The sequence below is a fragment of the Podarcis cretensis genome (assembly GCF_951804945.1).
Source record: "Podarcis cretensis genome assembly, chromosome: 3".
NCBI lineage: Eukaryota > Metazoa > Chordata > Lepidosauria > Squamata > Lacertidae > Podarcis > Podarcis cretensis.
Window position 1 is genome coordinate 75,009,333 of NC_137172.1, and position 27,891 is coordinate 75,037,223.

The 27,891-nt window shown below is 41.6% G+C and overlaps 2 protein-coding genes across 2 annotated transcripts in view; both read left to right on the forward strand.

Moving 5' to 3' along the window:
- Nucleotides 1–6,785: 6,785 nt before the first annotated feature.
- CD24 (CD24 molecule) lies at nt 6,786–12,530 on the forward strand. Its single transcript, XM_079971770.1, has 2 exons — nt 6,786–6,939; nt 10,983–12,530. Exons 1-2 carry the CDS (start codon nt 6,871–6,873, stop codon nt 11,148–11,150), a joined length of 237 nt encoding a protein of 78 aa, XP_079827896.1. The 5' UTR covers nt 6,786–6,870; the 3' UTR covers nt 11,151–12,530.
- Nucleotides 12,531–27,324: 14,794 nt separating this feature from the next.
- RTN4IP1 (reticulon 4 interacting protein 1) overlaps nt 27,325–27,891 on the forward strand; it is a 106,850-nt gene continuing 106,283 nt past the window's right edge. Inside the window, exon 1 of the mRNA XM_079971710.1 lies at nt 27,325–27,419. The gene's annotated coding sequence lies outside the window, so the exon portion shown is untranslated. The remainder of the gene's footprint in view (nt 27,420–27,891) is intronic.

Below are 27,891 nucleotides of genomic sequence, written 5' to 3' on the forward strand. Positions count from 1 at the left end.
TCTCTTTGTGAAAAGCCCCTTCCTAAGAATGATGATGATGATAATAATAATTTATACCCCGCCCATCTGGCAGGGTATAAATCAAACATTAAAAGCTTCCCTAAACAGAGCATATCCTTTATTCAGTGACATTGAGCTTTAAATCCTTATATCACTGTTTTACTATGCTTCATCTCATTTGTCCTCCCCACCAACACAGCAATGAAGTTTATTATTAATATTTTTTTAAAAAATATTTTTTATTAACCGGCCAATCAAATCAAATTAAATCACATCACATAAATTCTGAATTACAAAGCCGAATTTTAAATTTTGTTGGGGGGACCCATATTTCAAGATCCGAAGGGGGATTCTGATCATCTTCTTGCTACTGCGTTAATGTCCAAATCAGTCCAAATCAATCCAAACAGAGTTCATAATTCTATCCAGTCTTATCTTGCTGTTTCCACATCACATCTTGTTCATATATTTTCTCTTTTTTCTTTATGATCTCTTCTGATAGTCTCCTTAAGCCGATAAACACCAATAATAATCCTGTGTGAATTTTTCCGTTCTTCCAATCCTCAAATCGAGATGGTTTCCATATATCATCACCTTCATAGATAACATCACTCTTTCCATCATTAATCTCACAAAACTGTCGCTCTTAAGTCCCACTGAGGAGTTTCACCCACAATATAAAAACAGCTCTATTTCTCTATTTCTCCTCTCAGACTTAAGTCCTCCGACAGAACTTCCCAATATGGCGACGACATTTTTAACTGCGTCATTCCAAAGCTCTTATACATTCCACACTCTTCTTAAAACATGCTTTGGTTCGAAAGTTTATCTCCACACAGCCTTAAATCCACAGCTTAAGTCCTTAAAATGACATTTCTGACTTGTGAGGGGAGGGGATTCTTGTTTAATCACATAAGGAAAGAAAGGAAAGTTTTTTTTTTCCCTCCCCCATCAGTCATTTGCCATACTGAGTCTTGGTGTATCTTCTCATGATTTCTCTTGTTCCTCCGACTCGTCTTATTTTATCAGAGATCTCTTCTGTTAGCAGTCTTTACTCCCCCTTCTTCCTTGAGATATGTGTATTCCTTCATCCAAATTGTTTCTTTTGAAGTTCTTGCAGTTAGTGGCGCGGATCAGGGACGGCGGCCAGGAGCACCGGAATCCCACAGGAGGGCTTTGTGCCTAGTGCCCCCATCCCCACAAATTCGGGGGTGGTATAGGGCACAGCAGGCAAGGCAGTCCCCCCCCCACCATCCTGGGGGGGGTAGGGAGGCTAATTACTCCCATCATAGCCTCCAAATTACCTCGTGTGGGTCGGAGAGATGTTATTGTCAGCCATCTTCCGATGCGCCCCCTAGTGGCCCCCCTGAAGTTTGTTATTAATATGTCCATATGGTCTATTATGATAATGAGTATTTCCATGAAAAACTTTGATATAAGTTTTATATAAATATAAACTTTGATATAAGTTTACAGTCAGAAATATATGATGTTTCCCTGTGCCCTTGAAAGCGTTCTTTGAATTCCCCACTTCTGCAATTCAGAATGTCAAACCCACATTAGCAAGACTGTAAAAAACAACAAAACATTTTAATGACTTCTCCCATCCACTTTCTATCCCAGATACACAATATTCAGACACGAGCACAAATGGCGCCAGAGAGGCTTTGTAGTATAGTAGCATTGTGTGTGAAAACACCACCAGATTAACAGCCAAGGCTGACAGGTGGGCCAATGGTTAAGGTGGGAGATCTCATTTTAGCCATTACACAACATTTGACTCTGAAGCTGCAATATGATGTAGGGGAGTAAGTTCCATTGTAGTGAATGGGACTAACATCTCTGTAAACATGCATAGGATCAGATTACATGGATAAAATGCTATGTTCTTGGTTAACATCTGGTGAACTCAGTGAAACTTAGAACCAAAGTGTATGCTATACTGAAATCCTGTGTTTGGCACTGCCAATGCAATTTTCTTTTTGTATAAGGAACTGCAAAGGGAGTGGGGGGAGAGTTTTTGGATCAGGCGTGCAGTGCAGGGGAGGAAGGCCACATGGACCCAATCCAGATCTCCTTACTTCCAAGTGAGCATACATAGGATGATGGCCCAACAACTACTTATCAAATGATTTTGGGTCTTCTTTGCTTTTCTTTTGCCAGACAGCTGATTTGTGTTTATGGCAATAAAAATTCCCCATTGCATTGTGAACACTGTAGCACAGGAAATTGTAGTATATAAAGTTATTTCCTTTAAGAGGGAAACTTCTTCCCCTTTCTCAGTGCCTGATCAGCTGCACTGAAGGAAAAGGATATGACAGAAACATTTGGAAGCATATTCACATTTCCCCAATCCTTCTTCCTCCATTGGGAACAAATGGATTGTTGTTTGTGCTAATTCAAAAAGTCTGCTGTGGTAGATAATGGCAATACATTGAACCCTGAAGCATGACTGCCTCCTGCTAGGGGAAGGGAAAGAGGAAAGGAACAGGAGAAAGGAGTGGAACCTAGGTGTTTGGTGGGAAACAACAAAGTGTATTTTCTCTGTCTGTTAGTCTCAACTCTGCCTTCTACTGACTGGAAGCATGCAAAGTTGCTTATACCCAATAGCCCACACCCTCTTACTTGCTCTGCTTCACATCTTCCTTGAGTGTTGTTGCCTGGCTGGAATGTAATCCTTGAACTCTTGACAATGCCTCATTCTTGCCTGGAAGATGGGTAGAGAGGTGTGTGTGTGAATGTGTAGAAACTAGCCTTCTGTACAAAGGTACATTTTGCATCCACTGCTCTTCCCACTTTTGCCTCTGGCCAAAGTGAGGTGACTGCCTCAGATGGCAAGATCCACAGGGGCAGCAGATCCCAATGCAGATATTTATTCCCTCCTTGTTCTTGATGCAGATCTTCATTCATGCTTTCTTCCCTGATGGGGAAGGGGACACAGTTTTTTTGTTTGCCTCAGGCACCAAAATGTTTTGGACTGGCCCTGTCTCTGGCCTCACCCACCACTGGCCTGTGGTCATAGGGCTGGAAAAAAAATCCCCACTCCTGGGATACAGCTTCCTGTGACCATGAGAATTTGAAAAGGTTTCTAGCCTATTGTTTATTGTGTATGAGCAGCATGCTAGTACAAAAAGCCTGACTGCTATGGCTTCACTCATCCCTGTTGCAAGTAGGAGAAATGAAAGAGGAAACAGATTCTTTTCCTTGATTTTAGTATATGTTTGTAGGGTTTTTTTTTGGGGGGGGGTAAGCTGCTTTTCTTGATTAATGATTAATAAATTTAATGATTACTACCACCACCACTACTACTACTAATCAGCCCTGGCTTCCCAGGGATTGTAGTTTGTTGCTCCCTAAAAAGCCATAATGAGTAAGCTGACAGCAAGCTGTGATTTGAGGTTGGCTAGCAAACCAGGCATGTTGGGGAGCCACAAACCATGACCCCTGGTTTGGATGTAGGGGAAGAGCAGCTTAACTGCAGCTTCCTGGCTTGTTTCCCGTCATGTACCCAGAGCAGAGCAAAACCAGAGTGATCAGGCAGGGTACACTAGCACACCTGACTAACCTTGAGATGGAAATTTAGCCTGTGAACTACTCTGGCTAAAATCTTCATAGCTTTTTAAAAAGCCAGCACTTTGACTTGGGTTCCAAAACTAAAGGGCAGCCAGAACACATCTTGAAGTTCTCAGTGTTTCTGAATACTCTTCAGAGGCACTGGTAATTGAAAAGCAAGCCTGAATTCAGGAGAATGCCTAGGCAGTGTGGGCTTTACTTATTTACGTTTTGGAAATGGGGTGAGATCCTCTAGGCTAACCATTAACTGGTTTTCAGTAGAAGCCACTATTTTTTTCAGCCCAACCACACACTCATTGCTCCAGCTGTCAAAGGGAATTTTCACTTTTTCTCTATAATTAACTCCCACTGACTTTATGGAACATAGGTAAAATGAATCTAGTTGAAACATCACTACTAGAGAACTGGTCACAAGTGAGATTAACTAAAGAAAGTATATTGTTGTCATGTTCACTGCTCCCCTCAGAATGAGCATCACCTTTAAATGATTATGCGTTCCAATAAATAAAAAAAATCCAAAAGCATTCTTACCTTATCCTCCATTTACTAGATGAGTCTCCTTTCATAAGGAACTGGCAGCAAGGAGCAATTAGGCACAAGACAATTCTGGAAAAATCCCTTCAAGATTTCCTCCCTGGCAATTGGCTTAGCTGAAAAATGCCTTTGCAGATCAAACAGCTCTTGCTGCCTCGCTCTTAAGGGTCTGTGCATTAGATTCAAAAGTCACTCACTATTGCCATATCATTTAAACTGGAAATTATATAATTTATTTGAATGATTTTTAAACTAGAAAAATATTTATAAACTTACAAGCCAGCAATACCTTTTTTTTTTTTTACATTTCAGTTTATGAAAGAGTTAAAATCAGTTCCAGAAGAGTAGCCATATTAGCCTTCTGCAAGAAAAACAATGAAAGGTCTTGCGGCACCTTAAAGGCAACGAAAAGTATTATAAGCTTTCATGTAGTACTGAAGTCTGTTGAAGCTTACACCAAAATAAATTTGTTTGTTGTTATTATTTAATTTTATAATGTATATAAAACAGAGATAACCATTATAACAACAGGCCAACATTAAAAGGTGAAAAACAAAACTATAAAATAAGCACGTAGAATGAGTAGTTGCACATGAGTTAACATAACAAAATCCAAGTAAAGACTATCAACTTTATCAGATCATCAAGTATAGTTCCTTATTTGCCAGGCTTGTGACAAGGGTTATCTTGAAAATAATGGTTCTACTGTATATGTCATAAAGGAATGCCAAATCATATAAAACATATCTGGAGCTTCTAGTCCTTGTCAAAGTCTCAAATTATGCATGATTTTCATTATAGTTATATTCCAGAGCGAGCAGTACCAAGTGTCCAGTGCAAGATTTGGGGCTGTTTCCCATTGAGTTGCAATTATTTTTCCAGAGTTTTAATGAACAAACTACATGATGATTTTGATACAACTTCCAAAAAATGGCCAAGATTGTAACGGTGATGCACCTACTAGGGAACAGTTGATTTAAAGTATTAGTATGAAGCCTGAAAAAATAATATTTGTGTGTTGAGAGGCGGAAATTGTATGTTAAATCTGAGGTGGGTTGTTGCCAACGAAAGCTATTCTCATGCTGTATTAAGGTTGCAGTACTGAACATACTGTACTTCCAAGGAGCAGTAAAGCCTATATGTTACGCACTTACTAAAATTCCCTCTTCCACACAACTGACCACACCTGCATAAACTTCCTCTTCCATACTCCAGTGTTAAAGGTACAGGAACTCGCCCTCTATTTTACCTGAACACTCTAGGAAGAAAGTTCCCTGAATCTCTGTGGGACTTTCCCCCGACACAGGATGGCACCTGTGGCCTTTGAGCATTGTCTCAAGACAGAGTTCAATATACAGGAAGTGTAAAAACACACAGAATACTTATTGCAATCAATTAAACATTAACAATACAGTCCTGTAAAGAGATGATGAAAAGTCTCTTACTAATTATCTAATGGAAGGGAATTATCATCGTAATGTGTTGCCACCTACCACTGTTGATCTGGGGCCAGGGTACACCCAGTGAAATATAGGCCTCCTTTAGGTGGGTATTTTAGCAGGTGCCACAACAGTGGTGAGTATATAAAGAATCCACTTAGGCACCAATATCACCGACAGTTTTCAACAATAGTTTTAACAACTGTCATCTCTATGAGCTTATTTGCAGGACTAGAGGTCAGTTCTCGGATGCATCAAAAGTATTAAGGAAAACATCACCTACAGTCAGCCACTCTGTCAATTCCTAGAAAGGAGTACAGTGGTACCTCAGGTTAAGTACTTAATTCATTCTGGAGGTCTGTACTTAACCTGAAACTGTTCTTAACCTTAAGCACCACTTTAGCTAATTGGGCCTCCTGCTGCTGCCGCGCCGCGGGAACACAATTTCTGTTCTCATCCTGAAGCAAAGTTCTTAACCTGAGGTAATATTTCTGGGTTAGCAGAGTCTGTAACCTGAAGCGTATGTAACCTGAAGCGTATGTAACCCGAAGTACCACTGTATTTACACAGTTCAGTCATGCATTTCTAAAACAACAGGTGAAGGGGCTTTAGGATCATATGAAGCCGTGTTGACTGACTTCAAGAGCCTCCCCCCTAAATCCAGATATGCATTAGCTTATTGCGTTAACTTAGTAGTGAGTTATGACCAAGACACTCTTCCTTTTTCAGTGTTATTTCTGGTTAAGGAGAAGGGCTAAGCTTCTAAAGCCATCACTCAAATGAAATTCTGATCACCCATTGTGTAGTTTTACTAGGGCACCAGGTGATGTCACCGTAAAATGAGGGAGACCTCTGAGCATATCCAGAGTTGTTTGTTTTTTTACCACTGAATTTACCCCACGTTATGTATCTAACATAGGGGTTAAAGCTTACAGGTCGGGCGGCGTGAATTCCAGGCCGTGCTGAGCCCCGGCACCTTTTGTTTTGAAATAAGTGAGCCTTCGAAAGGCGTCTGCTTCCTATTGTACCGCGTTTGGTGGGGGGGAATAGACCCTTGAATTGCCAGACGGAGTTGCGGGAATCAGTGGAAGGGCTCACAACAAGGCAGAGGGCGGGAACGAAGCCGGTCCGGGTTTTTAAAAGCCCCAAAGAGGTGGGGCAGGAGGCAACGCGACGGGTGGGAAGGAGGAGGAGGAGGTCTGCAGGGGCTTCGCCCCGCCCCGGCTGGAGCTCGGCGCCCACATAAAAACCCTCCGCAGGCGCCTCCACGTTGCATCTCAGGAGCAGCTTCGGAGGGAGTCGGGGGCTCGCAGCGCGATTAGACATGGGCACGGCACTTGCTACGCGGCTCGGCTTGGGGCTTTTGCTCCTGGCGCTGCTTTTACCCACTCAGGTGAGCGTCGGCAGCGATCTTGGCGTGGCATCGTCCTCATGACCCCATACTCTAATCTAAAGGGTCGAGGGATCCTGTTTTTCCCTTCTGTTTTTCCTCCCCGCCCCCATCCCTATTCTAGGTTACTGTTGGGTTCTCAACCCGACGCCGCGCCCCCCACTCTTTGCGCTTTCCATTAATTCCTCTTGGCTGTGCATGTGTGAAAGGGATGGATGAAGTCTCATCCCGAAGACTAGCTCGCCCCCGGACAAAGTCGCCTTGGGGATCCCGGACACGGTCACGTCCGAGTTTAGAGCACTCCACTGCCTTCTCCTACAACGCGCGCATAATTGTGGCATCCCCAAGCCAGGGCGGATTCTACAGTGCTGGCTTCCCACAGAAGGTCCTAAAGTTGTGCGATGTTTCAGGCGCTGCGGTCGAGCCCTAAATATTCACGCTTTTCTCCCTGTCCTTTCCAATTCTCAATTTTTGGGGGAGGCTTGCCTCTCGAGACAGACGGATGCCAACAGTGTTAACTCTGCCATTGCCTACCACCTGTTCTTTTGCCAACTAGGGTGGATTGACTTGACTCGTTTTCTTTTGAAATCCGTGTTAAATGGCACTTCTCTCTCTTATGTCTGCCACCTAGAGTGGCTGGGGCAACCAAGTCAGATTGGCGGAGTACAAATAATAAAAGTATTATTATTATTATTATTACCTCCTCCTATTCTTCTGGATATGAGATCCTGTTAGGAGGCTTGGGGCACTAGGCTTGCAATATTCTGCCACGCCTCAAACAAAATACAAATGGGTGCCACCCATATCAGTGAGGGTTCAAAACACCCTCCCTTGGGTAGCTTTCAATGTAAATCCTCAGTGCTACATTGTTGAGCTGTTTAATGTAGAATCTGCACTGTGTAGACAATGGGGGAAGGTAGGACATCTTGTTGGAATATGAACCTCATTTAGATTATCCAAGGATGGATATAGAAAGATCTTAAATTGTGGCAAGTGTAAGAAAATGGGTCTTTTGCATGATGGGTTTCCACAGGAGGAGGCAACCATAATTCCCAGTTTTCTTGTTTTATGTAAGTTTTTAGAATCTAGGACATGAGGCAGACTGTACAGATATGACTCTTACTGTTTCGTGTGCGAGATGCTAGCCTGCTTCCCTTTTCAGTGTTTTACTCTTCCCCTCCCTGGGAAAATTCCTGCAGACACCCAGTATTGATTTCTCTCCTCTTCATTTACCTAGCTTCTGTCTGCTTTTCTTCAGTTAGGTTAGGTACAGACAAGTGACTGTTTAAAATACTCTCAGTGTAATCCTAGGCACTTCTACTCATAAGTAAGTGTTACTATGTTCAGTGCAACCTACCCTTAGTAAGCGTGTTAGGTTGCAGACCCATTAGTATCCCTATTTGCAATTTAGTAATCTGCCTCTAGCCACTGCTTTGGAACCATAAAGGCACCTTTCTGCTGTCTTTGTTTAGTAATCAAATACCTAAGATATAATGGAGCCTAGGGATGTAAATGGAGACTTTTTAAAAAAGAAAAAAGATGTCAAATATGCCACAGCTAGAATAAAAGAAAGCTGTGTACACACTATACATTTAAAGCACAGCTCTTCCCTCGCACCCCCACTCCCGCCAGTGCTGGGAACTGTAGTTATTAAAGGTGCTGAGAATTGTAGCTTTGTGAAAGATAAACTACAGTCCCAGAACTGGTGGGTAGGGATTGTGCTTTAAATATATGGTGTGTACTTAGCCTGTGTTTCAGGGCAGGCTGTTTCTGTAATAAAGGATAGCGGCACACAGTTTTACCACTTAAGGAATTTGGAATGTCCGTTGGCTTTCGGTGTTAGTTTCGTTCCACATTCTGCTCCAGAGTTTTTTTGCTGGAGGTGAAACAGTTGGCTGCTGGCTATAAAATGACAAAAGCTGCAGTGAGTTAGTACTTCACGCAGCCAGCTACAGAAAGAAGGATGAGTCACCCTTTTCCCTAGCTCCGTCATTTGCCCCAAACAAACAAAAAATTGAAGGGATAGGACAGAGCTTGAAGCAACTTTGGCCAGGAGAGATGGGTTAGCTGGTATAAGGCAGCCAAGATAGCAGGCAAGGCTTGACTGCCATCCAAGAAACAACTTTTGGAACTGTATTTGAGAAGCTTTAAAAGATCCGTTGTGAGACTAGATCTGCTTTTTGAAGCTGCTTTTAGAAAGCAAACAAAATTTGCAGGTAGGTGTGCTGCTCTGTTAGGAAAACACTAGGAACTAGCAGCAGCAGCCAAATACTGAGCATCTCAACTCTTTGAGGTTTCTCCCATAAAAGAACTCCTGAAAGCAATGTTTGATATGAAGGGGTGCAGCAAAATGCTGGTCTCCTAAGTACAGTACTCTCCACTTATGGCCCATAGACTGTCTGCCAGCATAGACCCTCTGGGGATGAAAGTCAAATGCTAACAGATGCCATGCATTCTTGTTGTATTCTAATGATAAAATTCTATACAGTAAGCAACATATAAGTTAACATTGCTACAGATCTCTGCTGCAAGCTGCTTAAAGCACATTGAATTTTAAAGACAAAACAGCCTGACTGTAGGACTGCAGCCTTGATTCCCCCCCATAGAATTGTAGAGTTGGAAGGGATCCCAAGGGCCATCTGGTCCAACCCCCTGCAAGGCAGGAATCTCTGCTAAAGCATCCATGCTAGTTGGTGTTACACAGACTCCATTGCAGCCATACAGCAAGTCCACCTTGCTATCTCTCTTGAAACTTTGTGATCTACATGCTTGCTTGGTGGAGCTTGCTTGAAAGTACAGTGGTGCCTCGCAAGACGAAAATAATTCGTTCCGCGAGTCTCTTCGTCTTGCCGTTTTTTCGTCTTGCGAAGCACGGCTATTAGCGGCTTAGCGGCTATTAAAGGCTTAGCGGCTAAGCGGCTATTAGCGGCTTAGAAAAAGGGGGGGGAAGCGAAAAAACGTCTTGCGAAGCAAGCCCATAGGGAAATTCGTCTTGCGAAGCGCCTCGAAAAACAGAAAACCCTTTCGTCTAGCGGGTTTTTCGTCTTGCGAGGCATTCGTCTTGCGGGGCACCACTGTAACTGATATCCAAAACAGATTGGCAGAGGTACATTGACTTGAACTTGTATTAGTAAGTGTGGTTTAAGAGGCACATTTCAAATCGTAATGCCTGAAACAGCAATCTGTTACTACTTATTATAGTGGAAAACCTCAATTTTCCTATATCTTGCGATCCAAAGCTATTCGATACATCTTCCTAGCTTTCAGACATACGAAACACTCCTCTTGTAACTGCTGGAGACTGACACTTTCATTCTGGAATAGCTCTCCAGTATAAATAGTGCCACACTGAAACCCTTAGCACAAAATTACCAGCTAAGCAGTGCAAAATACTACATGAAAGACTTGGAACTTGACTAGAAAGACAGTTATTTCTGTGTGTTCCTTCTGTCTCTTTGTGACTTGAAAGCTATTAAGCTAGAGACAGAAAGAAGATGGCTGTTCAGAGATAGGATAGTAGTCGTATGTGTATTCATCTCACTTGAACTATTGGCAAAACTAGTCTTTATGATTTTGCTATATCCTTTTTTTAAAAGCTGTGTGACAAATAGTGACCAAAACAAAAGAAACCTGTGTGTGCCACAGAAAGCGAAGTGATTTTCAAGCCCTTAAAATTGCTTAGTATTGTCCCTAGTCTTAAGAGCTGACACCTCATTCAGTCAGCCTTGCTTCCAATTGCATGGCACCTTGTTAGTCCTGCTTTAGGCTCTAATTTATTCATTAAAATAAATAAATCTGTATTACCATTTGCACAAAATGTCCAAGGAAGCTAACATCAGGACTTGCTTCTGAGCAGGCAAACAATTATATTAGAGATGGATCTTCTTGGACAGGCATTGTCGCTCTTCTCATCGCACCCATTTAAAGGTAGTAGTTTTCCTGAACTGACAGATGAAAATACATGCGGATATGCCCTTGAAGGCAAAATGCAAGTTGGAAAAGGTATTAATTGTGGCTTTACAGTCTTTTTCTTTCTTCATATTTAGACGAGTGGCGGTAATGGAACAACTCCATCGGCTGCAAACAATAATTCAAGTCCAACGTCCGCACCACTTAGCACACTGAACAATACCACCACCAAGGGACATGGAAGCTCTCTTCAATCAACTACAGGCCTCTTCATTCTCACAATCTCTCTTCTATACGTTTGTTAAGAAACCCTGGCTGGGAAACTTCCACCATTCCCTACCCAGTGCCCTGAACCATCTGAGATGGCTAGACCTTCCTATCCCAGCATGAAAAAGAACCACAGAATACCTGCATCAAGTCAGTGCAGTTTACGCTACAGTTCAGTTACTGGTATCAATTCGACTGAGAGTCTTATAAGAGTACCTGATGATCCAAAGCCATTTCCCTGAAAATCAGCCCTATGACCATTCAAGATTTGGAAGGCAGTGGGGTGGGCTCCAGTCTTCAACAGCTGGAATTGGAAATACAAGACAAAGAAGTACAACTTGACTGGCCTTGGATAATGACTACCATGAAAAACATAGGAGAAAGATAATGAAGATATGCAAAATAAGGACTCTTTAATTTGAATGAAAACGAAGCTTCGAAAACCACTAGAAAATACAAATGGCGCTGGTTCAGTTCACTCAGTTTCGTATGTAAGGATGTATCCAGCAGACACAGTGTTCCATCCAACATTTTGCTTTGGAATTTCCAGCTTCAGTTGGGCAGATCTTATTTTAAGCCTCAGTTAATGTGTGGCTGTTCTAACTAAGCCTGTGTAGTTTTAAAATATATTGGAAAATTACTTTTACTGTGGTATTTCAGGTTTTTCCCCATTTTACTAAAGCTATAAGTGAACCATATGTGCCAGCAAAACAAGTTATTTGGCAAAGCAGTGGCAAAAACCGTTTGAATAAAACTGAACAAGGGATCAAATCTCCACTGCTAAACTTGAAATGCTATTAATTTTTCATTATCATAGTAGTCGCCTTCTAAAATAAAGCCTCTAGAGTCATTTCCAGATGTCCGTTTTGATTTGGTGCAATTTGTATTTTACTCTATTTTATGCTTGGAATGTAATATTGGGGCAGAAGAATGGAGAGTAGCTTTTTCAAACAAGTGGGAAGGGATGAAGTCTTCAATCATCAAGAATTTTAGAAAATGTCTCAATGATTGAAACCAAATAACACTTGCACAGACACATTTTAGGTAAGTAAGTGTACTAGATAACAAATAATTTGAACTAAGGCTGGCACTAAGATGCAGGTTGAACTAAGTGCTTGGATTTTCAGAAATATGGAGAGGCTTGTTGACAGTACTATGTCCATGTAGAGTCTTGTCCTGTTCTCCTGTGGAATCATAGCTTTTAAAGAGAACCCATCCTTTGACTTGGACAGTTTACCCAAAATCTAACAGTTTGCATTGTTGAATAACCATGATGTGGTAAACTCCATAAAATACTATGGTAGGGTATATGTGCACTTGTTCCTTTTTTGTATCAAGTACACTGTTTTGATTTTGTGACTGTGATTATGCTTTAAATTTAATTGGGCAAATTGTAAATAAAAAAAACCCTGATCTAAGATTTGTGTATTCTAGCATTTCTTCAGCACTTTACCATAACTAAGTTAGAGCAAACAGATGCAGAAGAAGGAAGGCTTTTTGCATTCCAGCAGAAAATGTTGATACCTCTTTCTGGCCCTCTTGTATGTTGGTGACATCACACATGGGAGAAGCTGCCCATTTTCTTTAGGATGTTTTGAAAGGTATAGTCATGAAGGCCCTGCAGTATGTAATGTTGCAGCTGATCAATTAAAAGCCAGGCAAATGGAAGATGACTCATTGGCCGGCTGATAGATTGCTAGCTGCTAACGTCAGCATTATTCTGTTAGGGGCTTCTGTACCTCTGACCACTTACATAAATGGCTAGAAACTCCACAAAGGCTGCTTAGATTCCTGAATCCACCTCCCGGAATTCCCCTTGCCCCCTCTCAAAGATTGTCAGTGGCACAGGAATACTGTCAGGTTGTCTGTGTAGGTAGCTCCCCTACACAATCATAAATAAAACTTGGTTGTATGGCACATGACTTGCACTAAATAAATAAATAAATAGTCCAGTAGCGCCTTGGAGACCAACTAAGTTTGTTCTGGGTATAAGCCTCTGTGTGCACACACACTTCTTCAGACATGACTTGCAGTATTTCTGCACTCTTGCATGCAGCCTTCTCATCTCAGGGACATGGTTCTGGAGAAGCACACTTAATGCATACATTTTAGATTCAAGCAGTTGCATGAATTGCATGGTATACATGCTGGTGATACTTTATAGCTTGCTCTTCCAGAGGAAGGATGCTTTTAAAAAAATAAATAAATCCTGATTTAAGTTAGGGTGATCAGATGTAAACGGTTAAGACCCCAGTGCCTTGACAATGTAGCAAATGCTGGGTTTCTTTTAGAGACTGCTAGACTCCTACATGTGACAGTCACCCAGAGCATCTCTGGAGTCGTCTTAGCACATGGAAGAACAAGCACTTACTCAAATATCTGCATGTGTAGCCCCTTCCCCTTACAGAAAGATTGCCAGGGTGGGGAAGCAGGGAAGACTTAGCAGGGGTTCTTGTTCCACTTTCTAAGGAATGAAACTAGCAGGATGTCAGACAGAAATGGCTGAAGCTAGGAGGAACAGAGATTATTTTAACATAGTGTTGGGTTTGATATGATGCTCCGGTGGTAGAAAGGGAGTGCTCACTTTCACTGCTCTTCTGAGTACATGGCCTAGCTCTCTGGGATCAAAGTGTCTGCCACATCTTTGAAAAGAGTAGTGTGGCACTGAAAGGTCAGTTTTTCTGTGTCATGGAGCTAGGTTCGTTCATATTTCTGTTTGACTAATCTACTGGAACACCGCAAGATGACATCAACCTAGATACAGTAGCTTGGGTTACAGCTAGGCATCTCTTTCTGTTCATAGGATGAACCAAGATCCAGCAGAAGAACCCGCTGGCAGAAGACAGTTTCCTGATCTCTCTGCCCAACCAACCATTCAGAGCAGCTTCTTAGGGAGCAAGGAGACTGGTGAAAATTGTTTTTTCCTGCTGGCAGGGACATTCTGAGTGACAAACACAGTTGGCTGCACACTCCCACTGGCAGAAGCCTAAGCATGACCCAAACAAGGGCTTTCTTCTTCTTTTCTTTTAAATGAAGCAGAGAAAGGGCTGCCATACATCCTGATTTTCCAGGACGTGTCCTGAAATTCACCTCCAAAAATGGTGTCCTGGCATATATTTCGGAAATTGGGCGAATGTCCTGGAAAACCAGCAACAGTTAAATTGTGCCGAAAGTGCCAAAAAAAGATCCCAAACTCAAAAATTCTTGTAGCTTTTACTAAAAAAAAGTCAACAATTTGGGGGTCTTCCTTAAAAAAAAAAGCTGAACAACTTTTGGGGTGTATCTTACTTTTTGAAATATGGCAATCCTAAGTTATACTGGATATAGGTCAATCAAATTTTCTTAGTTACATGTCCAGTGTCTGAAAATCAATGCAGTGTAAACATGAAGAGTTGGAAAAGAGACTGCTTCAGGGATCTGGAGCATAGCAGAGTACTGCTTGTCATCTTCTTGGTCTTTCTAGCCATATTAAAACTCAATGGGTTCTATCTAACCTGATCACTGATTTGGGAAACTAATAATAATAATAATCAGGTAACCTAAGAAAGACTGCTAGTATAATTTAGTCACAGGACAATGAAATCATTGAGGAAGCAGCAAAGCATGCCAGAGAGAACAATATGTCTTTATTAAGCTAGAGGGGAAGTGGCAGGGCCAACTTTTAATACCCACATCTATGTTTAATCAGAGCGCTGGAGAACACAGCAGCACCCACTATATTCTGGATTTTATGGAGTTAATCTGGATAATATACTGTAAATTGAAAGGCTTGTCTTTAAAGATCCTGCTTCTTTTCAGTGGCAGTCAAGGTTTATTTACTACAGCAATGCAAACAGATAATACAATTTAAGGTCACTATCAACTCATATTTGGAAACTCTAGACAACATTTTAGTGATCCTTCCTTGGACAAAAGAATGGTGAAGTGAATAGAATTCTGTTGTTTTCCCCCACTTTTAGGTTTGTGTAGCTAAAAGATAACTGTAAATACATTGAATGCGCCATAAGCTGCTGAAATAGTACCATAATAATCATGATAGGAAGATTGAGGGTATAATCTATGGGGTGGGTGGGAACAGTCAACATTAATGTACTTCCCCAGTCTTAAGCATTTTTATTTTTGCTGGCATGGACATATCCCAAGCAATCAAGCAAGGAGTTCTACAATACAATCCTATACATGCCTACTTAGAGGTAAGTCCCACTGGGTAATCTCTGCCATAAGTCATCCACTGCATCTATCACATATGACTAGCACTGGACATCCCACATGGATTGCAATTGGACTTGCTCCCAGATAAAGGGGCATAAAGTAGTTCTGTAGCCTTAAATGTTTTGTGTGTTTTACATTTTTTCCACCTTTGGACTGTGAGCAGGCCATAAAAGTGACCAGCAATGATACAAATTGAACATGCTATTAAAAATCAGTAATTAAAAAGAGTAGCATGATCAGCTGTCATAGGCGCCGACTCCATGGGGCCTGAGGGGGCCCGAGCCCCCTCAAAAATTCGTTTGGGGGGGCTCTGCCCCCCCAATAATTTAAGAAAAACAAAGCCAGTCCCGATCTAGAGGGGGGGTGGGGTTGCGGGCTCTCGACCCATCAACAATCTCGCGGGGCTGGCGTCAGCCCCGCGAGAAGCGGGGATTCCCCCTAGCTCATTAATATTCACCGCCCACGGCGGCAGCCAATCGGCTGCCGCAAAGGGCGGGCCCTCACAGGTTCACTTAAGGTCGGGGCAGCCCGGGGCTCGCCCCTTTCGTTCCCCCAGCAGCAGCGGTTTGGAGGTCTTGGGCCCCCCCAATATTTTTTATAAGTCGGTATGGGCCCCCGCCCCCCCCCCCAATATTTTTTATAAGTTGGCGCCCCTGTCAGCTGTAGCATAATTTGAGCAAATGCCTTAGCAACTGCTGAACAGCATTCTGTAACAAGAGTGCTAGGGTACGATACTGCACTGAACTTACTCTCCCAGCCCTAATTTTAGGTTTTTTGAACCTAGATGGAAGGCTTCTGGTGTAGAAGTACATTTTAGTAATCTGAACAGACTTCCCCAGTCTTCATACTCTCCCTCACCCCTAGGCCTGGCACTTTCTTATGAGAGTTGATTTGACTCTTGCTTTATAAGCCCGTTGATTGAGGTTCTTTATTTGTCATGCATTTATCAAAGTCACCTCATTCCTCAGTTCAGGTTACATCGGGTCCCCTAGTAAACCTTACAATGGAACGTTTGTGTCCAAGAACTTCTGCACATATTCAAACACGCATACCTTTAAAGCCATTTCTGCCACCGTCTGCTCCTTGCTTCCTTTCAGACATCTGAATGTTTAAATTTCCATATATGGCTGAAATGGTTACTGCAATAGACGCCATTCAGTTACTATATTGTGATAGGAACAATTGCCAACATTTTGCGCTCTTTTCTTTTGTACGATAAAAGGTAGATTTGAAATTGGATCCCCACTTGTATGTGCAGAATGTTTTTTTATGGTACTGTAGCCTTTAACACAATTATATTGGCCTGCTATGTTTTGATATTATATAGATGGTAGTTACTGAATGCAATAATTTAAAAAGCAGCATTAAACACTTATAAGTTTTCGTGTTTAAAGGCTTACTGGTTACATTATTATGCTGAGGCCTTGAAAAGTAACTGGATCTTGCATTCAGTTATCAGCTTCTGATTAGCCAAGTGAAACTCTGAGCTTCCTGCTCATGAATGCATAATTGGTCTGCTTTAGTCTAATGAAAGGGACGCAGGTGGCGCTGTGGGTTAAAGCCTCAGTGCCTAGGACTTGCTGATCGAAAGGTCGGCGGTTCAAATCCCTGCGGCGGGGTGCGCTCCCGCTGCTCGGTCCCAGCGCCTGCCAACCTAGCAGTTCGAAAGCACCTCCGGGTGCAAGTAGATAAATAGGGACCGCTTACCAGCGGGAAGGTAAACGGCGTTTCCGTGTGCGGCTCTGGCTTGCCAGAGCAGCGATGTCACGCTGGCCACGTGACCTGGAAGTGTCTCCGGACAGCGCTGGCCCCTGGCCTCTTAAGTGAGATGGGCGCACAACCCCAGAGTCTGTCAAGACTGGCCCGTACGGGCAGGGTACCTTTACCTTTACCTAGTCTAATGAATGACCCAAGGCTGCAGAGGGAATGGGATTAATTCTATACCGTTTGGCCAATTTTCTGTTTTCCCTATCCAGAAAAGACCATTTATGTCCTACAGAGACTCATAACTCTCCTGTAACATTCATGCTGCATATAGATGAATGCATTATTTTTTCATCCTCCTAGTTATCCTCTTGCTTTCTTTGCATTAGGTATACATTGATTCAATAATTAAAAAACAAACAAGGCAGCAATATTTTGCCTTAAATTGAATTTTAAACTGTATCAAAATTCCCTTCCATAATCTAACAGGGAATGTTTATTAACAAATGAATACAAGTCATTGAAATATTTTAGTTAACATACTTCCTAAACCACAAATAGTCTGGCTCCACAGCATCTGCCTGAAAGGCGCTCAGAGAAGTAACTTCTGTTTCCTGAGAGAACCCACCTAAACCCCATTTATTTGCAAAGTTTCCTCCCTGCTTTGTCTCCTTCTAAATAATAAATAAAATATAAAAAATATAAAATATAAAATAAACTTATATATCCCTTGTCATGAAATAATTAAACAATGTAAAAGAAAAATTGCCTAGCAAATAAAACAAATTTATTTTAGTCATAAACAATCTTATATGGCAGCAATAAAATGACACTAAAGCAAATAGTTTAGGAACCATTTTGTAAGCAAGCGATGCTTTACTGCTTGTGCAACTTTTTCTGACTGCTGTATGGAAAAGTACATGAATCTGACCTTTGAAGAGTTTTTCAAAGGCTTTCTGAAAAATGTATGCATTCAGCCACTTCCAAATAGACCAGCAGGAAAAAGGTTAGCAAACATGTCTCAGAAGAGAGTTCTAGAACACTGGGGCTTCCTCAGAGAAGGCCTTGTTCTTTGTAGAGAGTAGCCTAGTCTCTCTATATTGGAATATGGAGCTGGACCAGTTCAGAAGATCTAAAATGCTGTCAGTGGTGGTGGTCTTTATATGGGAGATGGCATTCTCTCAGGTATTTGAGAATCAAGGCACTTGGTCTTGAAATACAAGCCTCATATAATCAACATGTTTGAGTCTAATTAATCCATATGGCCTTAATGCCACAGAGTAAACTGTCTTTCCAGGCATAGCCTATGTCACTCCCCCTTATCTTGGGAGGAAATGAGCAACCTAGCCATTTGTTCTACCCAGTTTACATGTGAATTTGGTGTGTGAGGAGCTCTGAGCCACTCCTTCCAGCAGCATGGCTTTAACTTGCCTCTTTTGTTCCAGACAATAATGGAGTCTATAGGTACTGTTTTTCCTATACAAATAGTTGAGGAACCATTTTGTAAACAAGCAACATTTTACTGCTTGTGCAACTTTTTCTGACTGCTGTATGGAAAAGTACACGAATCTGACCTTTGAAGAGTTTTGTAAATAAACCATTTTGTAACTTACTAACTGGTCTATCTTTGTGCTAGGGAAATGGGAAAGAGCTTTTGAAAGGGGGGCATTTTGGAACTCACCAAAGGGGCACATTTAAAAGGTTTTACACCCTATATTTTTACACTTTCCTTTGCTGCATGCTTTGCCATGTGAAATCTCTGCCGGGGTTCTCTCACCAAAGCGTACTTGCCCCAAACTTGGGTCTTGGCTTCCAGGAATTCCAACACAACCAGCACTTTGAATTGGACAGGGGCCAGCGAACATGCCTTAAATATGTGATACACGAGAATGCCAACCAGACCCGCCAACAGGAGCAAAACATATGCATTCTGGCCTGGCTGAAGTTTCTGAGTTACTTTCAAACACGTTATGGTAGTAGTCTAATCTGCAAGTCACCCAAATGCGAATGATAGGGCTAGTAGCACATTGATAAAGCTGATAAAAGCTGGTTTTCAACAATGTGTTTGAGCCTCCATGGTTAGAAAAGGAGGAGGTGTGGCAAATGTGCTTGTTCCCCATTCCCCACCCCAGTGGTCACTTTGCCTGGTTATGAACACTTGAAGAGGCCTTGAATCTCCCACTATTCTCAAGTCTGTATTTGGGTTGAGTTAAAGTTGCTGCCCTGAGCTGGATGGATTGAAATTGCTATGCCCCATCCTTGTGCATTGTTATAGGGTGAGCAGTCTTATAATAGCACATATTACCAGAAGTTAACAGGATATTATGTTCTCATTCCCCTTTTTACTCTATCACTTCTTCCTTCCTTCCCGTACAGCTGTGTCTATGCCTGGATATTAGATGGCTCTCAGTAAGGTCTCCTGAAATGCAGGGGATATTTATCAAGAGAGGAATGTGTGTGAAAACTAGCCTACTGTGCAAAAATAAAGTTCACACATATTGCTTTGCCCACTTTGCTTCTAGTTCCACACACCACAGTCATATGATCCCCAGGAGGTTGTCCAGAAGGAAAGGTGGCTCTTGGGATTAAAAAGTTTATCCACCCCAGTTCTATGAGAATGATGAGCTGATGTAGGAGCCTGGCCAATTTTGATGTTGACTAGTTTGTGTCTTTGGCTCTGCTACCCCTGATTCTGTCTATCTGCAAACATCTCTGAGCTAGGGCAAATAGCTTGAGAGTAGTATTCTCTCATCTTGTTTTTGTTGTTCTCCTCTGACAGTTATTGCAATTAATTACAGTGGTACCTCAGGTTACATACGCTTAAGGTTACATACGTTTCAGGTTACATACGCTTCAGGTTAAAGACTCCGCTAACCCAGAAATAGTGCTTCAGGTTAAGAACTTTGCTTCAGGATGAGAACAGAAATTGTGCTCCGGCGGCGCAGCAGCAGCAGGAGGCTCCATTAGCTAAAGTGGTGCTTCAGGTTAAGAGCAGTTTCAGGTTAAGTACGGACCTCTGGAATGAATTAAGTACTTCACCTGAGGTACCACTGTATTATGGACTGAACAGACTGATGCATTGTTAAGTGTCTTAATATAAATTTTGGTTTTTGGCTTGTTTTGTATGTTGATATATATTATCGACATTTTGTATTAATTCCCATACCCTCTCCTACTGGTTTAATTGTTAGCTGCTCCTTCCATTGGGAAGGAAAAGCAAGATATAAGCAATGGATGACCGAAATGAAATGCAAATAATAGAAAGTTACTGTAATGTGGGAATGAATCTGGCCTTCTGGCTTCTAACTCCTTGCACCAATTAATCTGGGATGTAATGCTTCTGAGAAGGACTGTGGTTTGGCTTCTCAACTTTCCACAGGTGCTCAGGTTACCTGCCCAGTGAATAGTCTTGGGCAAGTTATTCTGCTCTGTTCAGAATTAGCCTGTAACTGAAGAGGGATGCTGATGTCCTGAGACACTGAGAACGCCCTGCTAGCAAGGTGCTTCTTCTCTGCATTACATAGTTGGCTTAGTGTGCTTCATTGCTCACTAGCAGTATAACCAAAGAGTTGTTGGGCATTTGTCCAAAAGTTTTGTTGACTCCTAAGCTCAAACGTCTCTTTCTTCTTTGCTTGTGCTTTCCAGCCCCCTCAAATCTTCCAAGTTCTTCTTTGTTCTTGGCCTATGCCTAATTTTTCTTGATCTTCACATTCTTATTTTTCTCATCTATTGAAATGACACCAACCAAGGTCTCGCCATATCTAAGTGCATTTCTCAATCTATTCCTCCTTGACTGCTATGCTATCTCCCTGTGACAACTGCATCTGCTCCTGGGCCCACATGCATGACTTGAGAGGAGTGCTATATTGCTACTGTCAACTATAACATCCTCAGCAGTTCCCTTAATTACTGCTTCTGTGATACTTCCCTCTTCTGGTTCCTTCATCTTTTGCTGCTCTATGCTTCCTTTGAAGATTCTCCACCCCTCCATCTGACCTACATGGGGTTGCAGCCTGTGCAGCCTGTGCAAAAATGTCACCTGCTGATTTCTGCAGCCAAACTATTGTGACAGGCACAACAGGCCATTTTTACCCTGGTCAATAGGGAAACTCAGTAAGAGGAAGGAAAGCATCAAACATCCGCAACTCTGGTCTTGGTTTCCAATGCAGCAGAATGAATCAATACATTCTAAGTCAGGCATAGGCAAACTTGGCCCTCCAGATGTTTTGGGACTACAACTCCCATCATTCCTAGCTAACAGTACCAATGGTCAGGGATGATGGGAGTTGTAGTCCCAAAACATCTGGAGGGCCAAGTTTGCCTATGCCTGTTCTATGCTGTGGAGCTACCCCAAAGTAAACAGAAGCAATATGAAGACTATGACCTGATTGTGGGAAAGCGACTTGTACTTAAGGCGCATTGAAATCAGAACTTGACAACTCAATCCTATACTTACCTTCTCAGATGTAAGGCTGTAATCCTAACTTCACTTACTTGGGAGCAAGCCCCACTGAACTGAATTCAATAGGAGTTGCTTTTCAGTAGCCATGGCCAGGCTTGTGTTGTAAGTCATGCTGTGTTCAGTGGGGCTTATCACCTAGCAAATGTGTTAGGAATTGCAGCCTTAATTAAGGCTCAGACCGTAGTTTCAATCCTATATACAGCCAGAACTGGTGGTCTCACCAGGATGATAATAAGGTCATTATGGATATCCAATTTTCAGAAGCAGCACCTGAATCTCATTTCCTTCACAGCATATAATATTAAAAAACTAAAAGGAAAAACAGAGCAAGGAATCAGTGTCATTTGGCCTTTCTCCTTCTTTTTCTTAACATGCAACTTCAAGAGTAAGCCTCGCAAGTGGGGCTTCCTGGCACACAGAAAACTAGCAGAGCCTGCCCAAGCAGGAACATTGGTAGTCCCCCCTCCCTTGTTAATCTCCATAGAGGCCCCAGAATTTAAGCAGCTGTTGTGTGGATTTAATCTAGTTTCGTCTCTGATCCACCCACATGCTACCAGTCTCAGCAAAGTTGATTTTCAGCTTCTCAAATTTCCTGATTGGTTTTAGCTTTGTGTACCTGGAACACTTGGAAAGAGAATGCTACTTGTATGCTGAGGTGACTTTACAGGCATAACTGTCAACTTTTCCCTTTTCTTGCGAGGAATCCTATTCGGAATAAGGGAATTTCCCTTTAAAAAAGGGAAACGTTGACAGCTGTGTTTATAGGAAGAAGTCACACAAACTGTAATCAGGACAATGTCAGAAGATATCAAGCAAGCTTGGGGTATAATAAACAGAAAAATATCAGATCAGCACTTACCGGCTCCATCTTACGAAACTATTTCTATTTTAATAATAATAATAATAATAATAATAATAATAATAATAATAATAATAATTTCCCCAGCCACTCTGGGCAGCTTCCAACAGCTTCCAACAGAATATTAAAAAACAATAGTTCTTCAAAGATTAAAAGCTTCCCTAAACATTTGAAATATTTGAAGCCCACCCTAATCACATAACACAAATGAGAGCAATGGTTGTGTTGCATTTGCATGTGCAATATGCCATAAATATATGTGCTGTTATTGATATATATGAAATAAGTAGTGTGTTTTTGTTTTCACTGAACCACATAAACAATGTATTGGGGAGAGGGAACTGTGTCTAATAGTATCTCATATCCCACAATTTATACTATTACATTTTAATTTTCCTCAATATTTATTTGATGATATTCCCAGCACCAACTATGATAGCATTTCCCAATGTTTATTGTATTTTTCTGGCATTTCCAGCGTCTGTTTGGATCTTTCCAAACCAGTATGTACGGTAACTTAGAGCTTTCCAAACCGTGTGTCGTGACACATTAGTGTGTTGGCTGCAGTGTGTAGGTGTGTCGCACAAACACTCCTCGCACTCCTCCTAGGACTGGAAATGGTTAGGGGTGCCATATTTCAAAAGGTAGAAACCAGGACCCCCCCGCCACCAATGTTGAGCGATTTCTCAGTTTACTTCTGAAGATCCAGGACATTTTCCCAGGGACAAAAATGCAACCTGGGCTTAGGACAATGCAATTTCCCCACAATAGAGAAGAAGAAAAGTTGTCTTGTAATAGATAACAGCTACATCAGAGCTTTTCAAACTTTTCATGTTGGTGACACACTTTTTAGACATACATGATTTCGCAACACAGTAATTTAGTTTTACTAGCAAACTGGAGGTTAAACTAACCTAGGGCTACCATATATCCGGTCACTACTGGGATTTTGAAAGGCAGAAGTGATGTCCAGGGGGAATTTTTCAGAAGGTGGCTGTTTGTCCTGGATCTTCAGAAGTAAACTGAGAAATCACTCAACAAAAGTCAGTCTACTTGCTACTGTGATAACTGCTTTGAGTTTGATTGTGGGAGTCACAGAGCTTTATCTGGATATTCTGTATTATGTCATTGTATAGCTGGATTTGAATATAGAATGCTTAAGCCCAAGCAGTACTGAGGAAGAAACAAAGTGAGGAATATAAAGCATTTAAGAAACTGTGTGAAAAAGCCATGAATGCGTTGGATTAGGACTGGGATCCAGGACTACAGTTCCCATCATCCTAAACTATTTTCCAAGCTGGTTGGGGTTGATGGGAGTTGGAGTCCAACAATATCATGGCATGACATTGACATGGGAAAGACAGATGAAGCTTCAGGCCAGTCTAGGGCAAAGCACTAACTAATCTAACCTGCCTCAGTGAATCACTGAAAAAGTTAAAACACAGCTTGGAGCTGGTTGGAGGAAGCGTGGGAAACATTATAATTAAAGTAAAATATCCCTTTAGTGGATAATAATTATCACCTCATACGGCAAAGCATTATTATCCTAAAATGTGAAGATAATTCAGTCCGCCTCCCACTTTCCATCAATTGATGATTTTGGTAAAGGCAAGAATAAAGCAGAAACCGACTCAGCGGGAAGTGTCATTAGTGGGGAATCTAAAATGAAACTCTTTCATTTTGTTGACAGTAATGTCCTTTGGTCACAAAACTGGATTCTAGTTGAATGAAGAATTAGGAGAGAAAAGCCTGAGATTTTTAACTAACCACATGATGGTATGTGAACTCTTCCAATGAACCATCTGTTGTGAGAGTTTTGATATCTACTCCCAAAGTGAAGTGTGCTTTTGAAAAGGAAATATGGAATATGGAAATGCAACACTTACTCCACAGCACACATATCATACCAAAGCAAATTTCTTTGCAATCTTGTTGACAGCTCTGGCTCTAATCAGATCAGCCTCCATGGCAAATATTTTTCTTTTGCAAAATAGCACATATTCGTTTGATTGATAAGCAGGTGTTGTCCTGGCAGAAAAATGATGGTAAGAGAGATAATCTTTATTCTTTAAGGAGGCTCATCCAATTCTAAATTAAGGAACTGATCATAAAGGAATTGTGCCATTATTATAAACATCAGCAGAGGCACTTTTGCCTACAGTACCTAGAGTCTGGAAATATTTCCCCCCCTTCATATTGCTCCATCATAACTTATTTATTGCATGAAAATATTCATAAGACCTTACAAAATCAGAGTCAAGACTTCACTCCTGTATAGAAGCTATAGGCATTTTTATGATGAATGTTAAACCTGATACTTGAACTTTGGCCGATCCATGTATCTTTCCCCACATGATCCCATTTGTTCATGCTGGGGGCCAAATAGCAGATTTACCACCCTGCTTCCTATATATGAAAATCCATATAGGATATCACTGCACATGGAGATGGTGGGGGGAAGAATCCTATGTGGATTTGGTTTTTTTTTTTAATTATGTACAAACGTTATTTGTGTGATAAGCAGAGCCATATATGCTGCTTCTTCTTTAAATATATACATATACACATACACATATACAATATATACATATAAAAATTACTTACAGATTAACAATAAAAGCGTCACAGCACCAGCCCTTTCCTTAAAAGTAAGTGGCCTTGATAAAGAAGAATGTTCCAAAGTTTTGATTGCAGCAAGGTGCTGATTCTGTAGGTTCACCCTATTTGTACTTAGAAGCAGTCATAAAAACTGGAAAAAAGAAAACTACAGTATAATAAAATAATAATCATAGAAAGCTTAAAAAGAATGAATGGTGGAAAATATATCCCATAGTGGAATACAAGGGTCATATTTCTACCAAACATAACAAATAACTACAGAGTTCTGACAGAATATTAATGGTGAAAAAGATGAGAAATTTATCTTAGTCATGCAGTTTAATGTAAAACAAAATGAGGCTTTCTGAAATTAATCCCCATTTTTTCATTTGGCTTGGAAACATGCTACATATTTTTGACATTGCTTTCTGGAAATTAATATCATATGTGTCAGTATGAATTGTGTAAAAGAAGTCACAAAGCTGTGAAATTGTCACAAATGAACCATAGAAAGAGAAGCAAAATTTGCACTGTATTATTTGACATTGCTGGGAAATGCAAATTAAATAGTTTGGGGTGATTTTCTCCATCCAAAATCAATTCAACTTTGCTTTGCTATGGCTCTGACTCTTCACGCTATGGAAATCTCAAATACCGAAGTACTTGAGAACCCTTAATGTCAGAAACTCAGTGAGCTAAAATCCCTGGAGTATCTAAACGGATTTGATTGGTTGAGAGCTGGCCATCACCCATGCATTGAATCCCACAAGACTCAGCAGAACCCTGTTTTCCTTGTCTCCTAAAGCAAGCACACTTTCCAGAATGCTTGAATATTCTACATGTGTGTGTAAAAAATATACCACTCCTTTCTTTAAAAGGGTAAGGGAGCTACTATATTTATTTATATTATTGAAAAGTTATTAACTAAAGTTCATTGTACTGGAATCATTGCTTTGATCTTAAACATCTCAGTGTTTCATCTCTTTATTGTAGGTTGCCTAGATAAAGATAAGTTAACTTCCTAATGTACTGTATGTACAGTGCTGCTTATGTAGGTAAAGGTAAAGAACCCCTGGAAGGTTACGTCCAGTCAAAGGTGACTATGGGGTGCGGTGCTCATCTCATTTCAGGCCGAGGGAGCCTGCGTTTGTCCACATACAGCTTTCCGGGTCATGTGACCTGCATGACTAAACCGCTTGTGGCGCAGTGGGACACTGTGACGAGTGCTGGAGCACATGGAAATTTTGTTTATCTTCCTGCCGCAGCGGTACCTATTTATCTACTTGCGCTGGTATGCTTTCAGACTGCTAAATTGGCAGAAGCTGGGGCAGAGCAACAGGAGCTCACCCCATCACACGGATTCAAACTGCTGACCTTCTGATCAGCAAGCCGAAGAGGCTCAGTGGTTTAGACCACAGCACCACCCGTACCCTATAATAAGTACTGTTTATGTATTGCATGAAGAACAGTGAATTCTTCCTGAAAATTCTTCCTTGTAAACATTTCCCTCCGAGTGCATCTAATGAGAATGCTGATATTAAATGTGCATATATTTATGCACACTTCCTGAAAAGGGAACACTCCAACTCTCTATGCAAGTGGTGTTGAAGAAATGAAGTACAGATAACTAAGGACAACACAAATGTTTTGCCCTGGTTTGAAACTTCTACAAGAAAAAGCAGATACATCAAGCTGTGAATGTGCTTTCGTCACTGAAAATCCCTTATGGGTAAAGTAAAAGAAAACATCTGAGGAAAGAGAAAGGCATAAATGAGATGGGCATGAAATTGGGGATTTGAGTCTTCCCAGTCTTGGCTCATCACTCTTGCCATTAGACCACACTGTGTGTGTGTGTGTGTGTGTGTAGGCACAAGCTAGGGGTTTCATGACTGAAAGGGTTTTGCAGGCAGGTTTTTTCAAATTGAAGCTCTGTGTCTGACCGTTTTTTGCCCTAGAGCTTTCCCTGTGCAAACCCTTTTTAGAGCTCAATCCGAGCAAACGTCATTCCCTGGAAAACATGAACTGACGTTTGCTCCGAGTGGTAAAGAGCGGGTTTTCACTGGGAAAGCTCTGCAGCAAAAGATAATAATCGCTCAGACACACAGCTTTAAACTTGTGCCTGGAAAGAGCAGGGCAAAAGGTAAGTGTGGATAAGCCCTCATATGTAGTCAATAGACTTGTTTCCTAAGTGCTTCACTTCAGGGTAGTTTGTACAATCATGAGTGTGTTGTTGCCCAGCTGGGCTGCCTTCCTTAGGAATGGACTGCAGGTAAAGTCAGAGCTGAACAGCTTCATTCAGCACAGCAAACAAGGAGCCCTGCTGACTTCTTGGCCTCCAGGTCCACACTGACTTCCTGTCCTCTCCTCTCCTCTACAGGATGTTCCCTCTTCAAGTACTTCCCCTTGACCCAGGAACTAAACTATCTACACAGTGAGGACTTGAGCAGCCTTTCCATTGTGGTCCATAAGTTGGTAAGCTCACAATTATATAGCTATAATGTGCTCTAAGTGGGCCTCTCCTCAGGCCTGGTTTGGAAACTGGAGCTGGTGCAAAAGGCACCTGACTTTACCCATGTTACACCAGTGTTGAAAATCTTCTCGGGCTGCCTATTAGCAACTGAACTAAGTCCAGGGTTTTGCTGCTGGCATTTAAAGCCCCCAAACAATCAGGATTCCTAGCAAACTGCCTCCCCCCCATGCAGGTCCAGCTGTTCTTTAGTGTCTTTAGAAAAGACTCTTCTGGTCCTTCCTCAACCAGCAGATCATCACTTGGTGACAACACGCAAGTGGCCCTTCTTGGTGATAGGATCTGCCCTTTGGAATGCTCCCGCTTGAATAACTTGTAATGACCTTCAATACTTCTTTAAAAAAATTATGCTTACCTGAACCTTCCTCCCTTAATTTTTAATTTTTTGTTTTGCACACTGCTCTATTTTCTTCAGTT

Bases quoted from the DNA above. Each gene is read 5' to 3' on its own strand.
- CD24 (XM_079971770.1), top strand. From the start codon at position 6,871: ATGGGCACGGCACTTGCTACGCGGCTCGGCTTGGGGCTTTTGCTCCTG. The intron at 6,940-10,982 runs GTGAGCGTCGGC...CTTCATATTTAG, and splicing joins CGCTGCTTTTACCCACTCAG to ACGAGTGGCGGTAATGGAAC.